This window comes from Mus caroli, chromosome 3 (genome assembly GCF_900094665.2).
Source record: "Mus caroli chromosome 3, CAROLI_EIJ_v1.1, whole genome shotgun sequence".
NCBI classification, from domain to species: domain Eukaryota; kingdom Metazoa; phylum Chordata; class Mammalia; order Rodentia; family Muridae; genus Mus; species Mus caroli.
The window spans coordinates 81563600-81566278 of NC_034572.1; the positions used below are offsets into that span (position 1 = coordinate 81563600).

General features: G+C 42.3%; 1 protein-coding gene across 1 annotated transcript in view; it reads left to right on the forward strand.

Moving 5' to 3' along the window:
* The window catches only part of Gon4l (gon-4 like), a 79391-nt gene that overhangs the window by 4126 nt on the left and 72586 nt on the right, over positions 1 to 2679 (forward strand). Inside the window, exon 2 of the mRNA XM_029475537.1 lies at positions 1852 to 2124. Coding sequence (XP_029331397.1) covers positions 1852 to 2124 — 273 coding nt within the window. The remainder of the gene's footprint in view (positions 1 to 1851; positions 2125 to 2679) is intronic.

Genomic DNA, 2679 nt, shown 5'->3' on the forward strand with positions numbered 1-2679 from the left:
TTTCTTTCTTTCTTTCTTTCTTTCTTTCTTTCTTTCTTTCTTTCTTTCTATTTTTTATTTTTTCATTTTTTTGAGACAGGGTTTCTCTGTGTAGCCCTGGCTGTCCTGGAACTCTGTAGACCAGGCTGACCTCCAACTCAGAAATCTGCTTACCTCTGTCTCCCAAGTGCTGGGATCAAAGGCATGCACCACCAATGCCTGGCTGCTTACAGTCTTTCTATGACAACGTGATTATTCCTGTTTTCTTTCTCCGGAATTCCATATGAAGATCAGACTGGCCTCCAACTTGCAGTGTTCTCCAGAATTTGGCCTCCCAAGTGCTGGGATCAGTCGTGCCATAGACTACCTGCCCTGACACGTGATTGTTTACATTGTCTTCTGATAGTAAAAATGGAATGAGTCCTTGTATATTTATTCATTTACTCTGTAAAAATAAATTAGAGTGAGGAATGTTTGTTTTGCTTTTATTTATTTATTTTTTTTGAGACCTAGCCTTGCTATATAGCCCAAGACTTAAACTCACTATCCTGCCTCAGCTTCCACAGTGCTAGGGTTACAGATGTCTGCCAGTATGCCTTAGACATTTTTTTTACTTTTTTCAAAAAGATTTATTTATTTATTATATGTAAGTACATTGTAGCTGTCTTCAGACATTCCAGAAGAGGGTGTCAGATCTCATTACAGATGGTTGTGAGCCACCATGTGGTTGCTGGGATTTGAACTCAGGACTTTGGAAGAACAGTCGGTGCTCTTAACCGCTGAGCCATCTCTCCAGCCCCATTTTTTTCTTTTTACAAATTAAAAAAAAAAAATTATGTATGTCTTTATTATGGTTCCTCTTGCTGTGAAAAGACACCATGACCAAGGCAGTTCTTAAAGTATTCAATTGGGGGGTTACTTACAGTTAGTTCACAGTTAGAGGGTTAGTTCATTATGGTGGGGGGTGTGGCAGCCTGCTTAGTTAGCTGTATCTGAGAACTAGATACATTCTGATCCACAGGCAGCAGGCAGAGAGCCACTGGGCCTGGCATGGGTTTTTATGAAACCTCAGAGCCCACTCCAGTGACTCTCTGCCTCCAAGAATTCCACACCCACTCCCATAAAGCCTAATCCTTCGAATCTTTCTCAGAGGGTTCACCCATTAGGGAGTAAGAATGCAAACAAATGAGTGTGTGGGGTTCCTTCCCATTCCCAGCACACAGTGTCTGCCTTTGCTCCTGATGCAGGCCTTGTGCATGTAGAGGGCAGAAGAGATCAGCTGGAACTGGAGTTACAGGTGCTCAGGAACTGCAATATGGGTGCTGGGAATTGAAATTGGGAGCTTTACAAGAACAGCCGGTGTTCTTAACCTCTGAATTACCTCTCCAGCCCCTACTTTGGACATTTTATATCATTTATAGTTGGTGAAATGTAGTGTTAATGGTCAGCTCTAACTGTCCCTTTGTCCTCTTATACCCTCTACCCTATATTCTGATTTCTGTTTTCTTGATGCTGTGAACTGAGCCCAGGGGTGTCATATGTACTAGGCTGACACTCTGCCATTGAACTAAATCTTCACCCCATGGTCTGATTTTCTTAGGGAAACAGAGTTCCAAGCTTATTTGAATAGGAAGTGTCATAGCAATTATGCATCATTCATTCTGTGAACTCGGGATGAATAATTTGGATCTGAGTTTTCATTTCATTCTTTGTTTTGGGAGCCCATCTTGACGAGAAGGGAAAGCCTGTGTGCCTAATATGCTTCCTGAAGGTGTCTATCATAAAGGTCTCAGGAAAAGATGCTACTTTTGCAGGAGCACATGAATAATCATGGGCAGAGAGAGTGTGGAGCAATGTTTGCGATTCTTCTAGGAGAACTTGAGATGCGTTCCGAAGGGGAGGTTCCTTTGCTGTCATCCAGCAGTCAGTCTGCAAAACCAGGTGCCCAGCCTCGGAAGTCAGTCCAGCCAGATGGTTCTGCCTTCCCTCAAGACAAGCCACTCGGACCTCTGGTTCGCCAAGCTGAGGAAGAGATGGAGGACGGTGGACTCTTTATTCCAACCGGTAGGCTTTTTCTTTTTAATTCAAACAAAAAAACAAAGCAGAAACAATTTTATCGGTACCAAAGCAAGAGACTATGGAAGTGTAGAGTGTGTAATAGTAACTGTAATGTATATAATGTAAATATAGAATGTAAATAATGACATCAGATAGCTGGGATTGTCTGTCAGGATAGTGGCAGCATCTGGAGTTCACTACTGAGAGTCAACCTTGCCTTCCCTTTCAGTTGCTAGTTACACCTTGGTAGTAATAAATCCTGACTTCTAGTGGCATGTGTCACTCAACCTGTTTGCCTTCATAAAATGAATGGGATCAGATGTGTTCCTTTTTGGTGGTGGTTTTCCACTCAGCGTTATATGTATAAAATTTCATTCATACTGTCGAAAATCGTAGATTTCATTTTTATTGCTGTGTAATGTTTTCTTGTTTGAATCCTTTTTGTTTTGGGAATTAAACACAGAACTTTTGCATGCTTGCTTTAAAGCAGTTTCTCAGCCTTCCCACCCCCCAGGCATCTTAGCAGCATTTTCATTCTTTCTTGGTTGGTAAGTAGGAGTGTTTGCAAGTCATGGTGGGTGGGTGCTGACCTTCATAAGAAATGGTCAGACTGGCCGGGCGTGGTGGCGCACGCCTTTAATC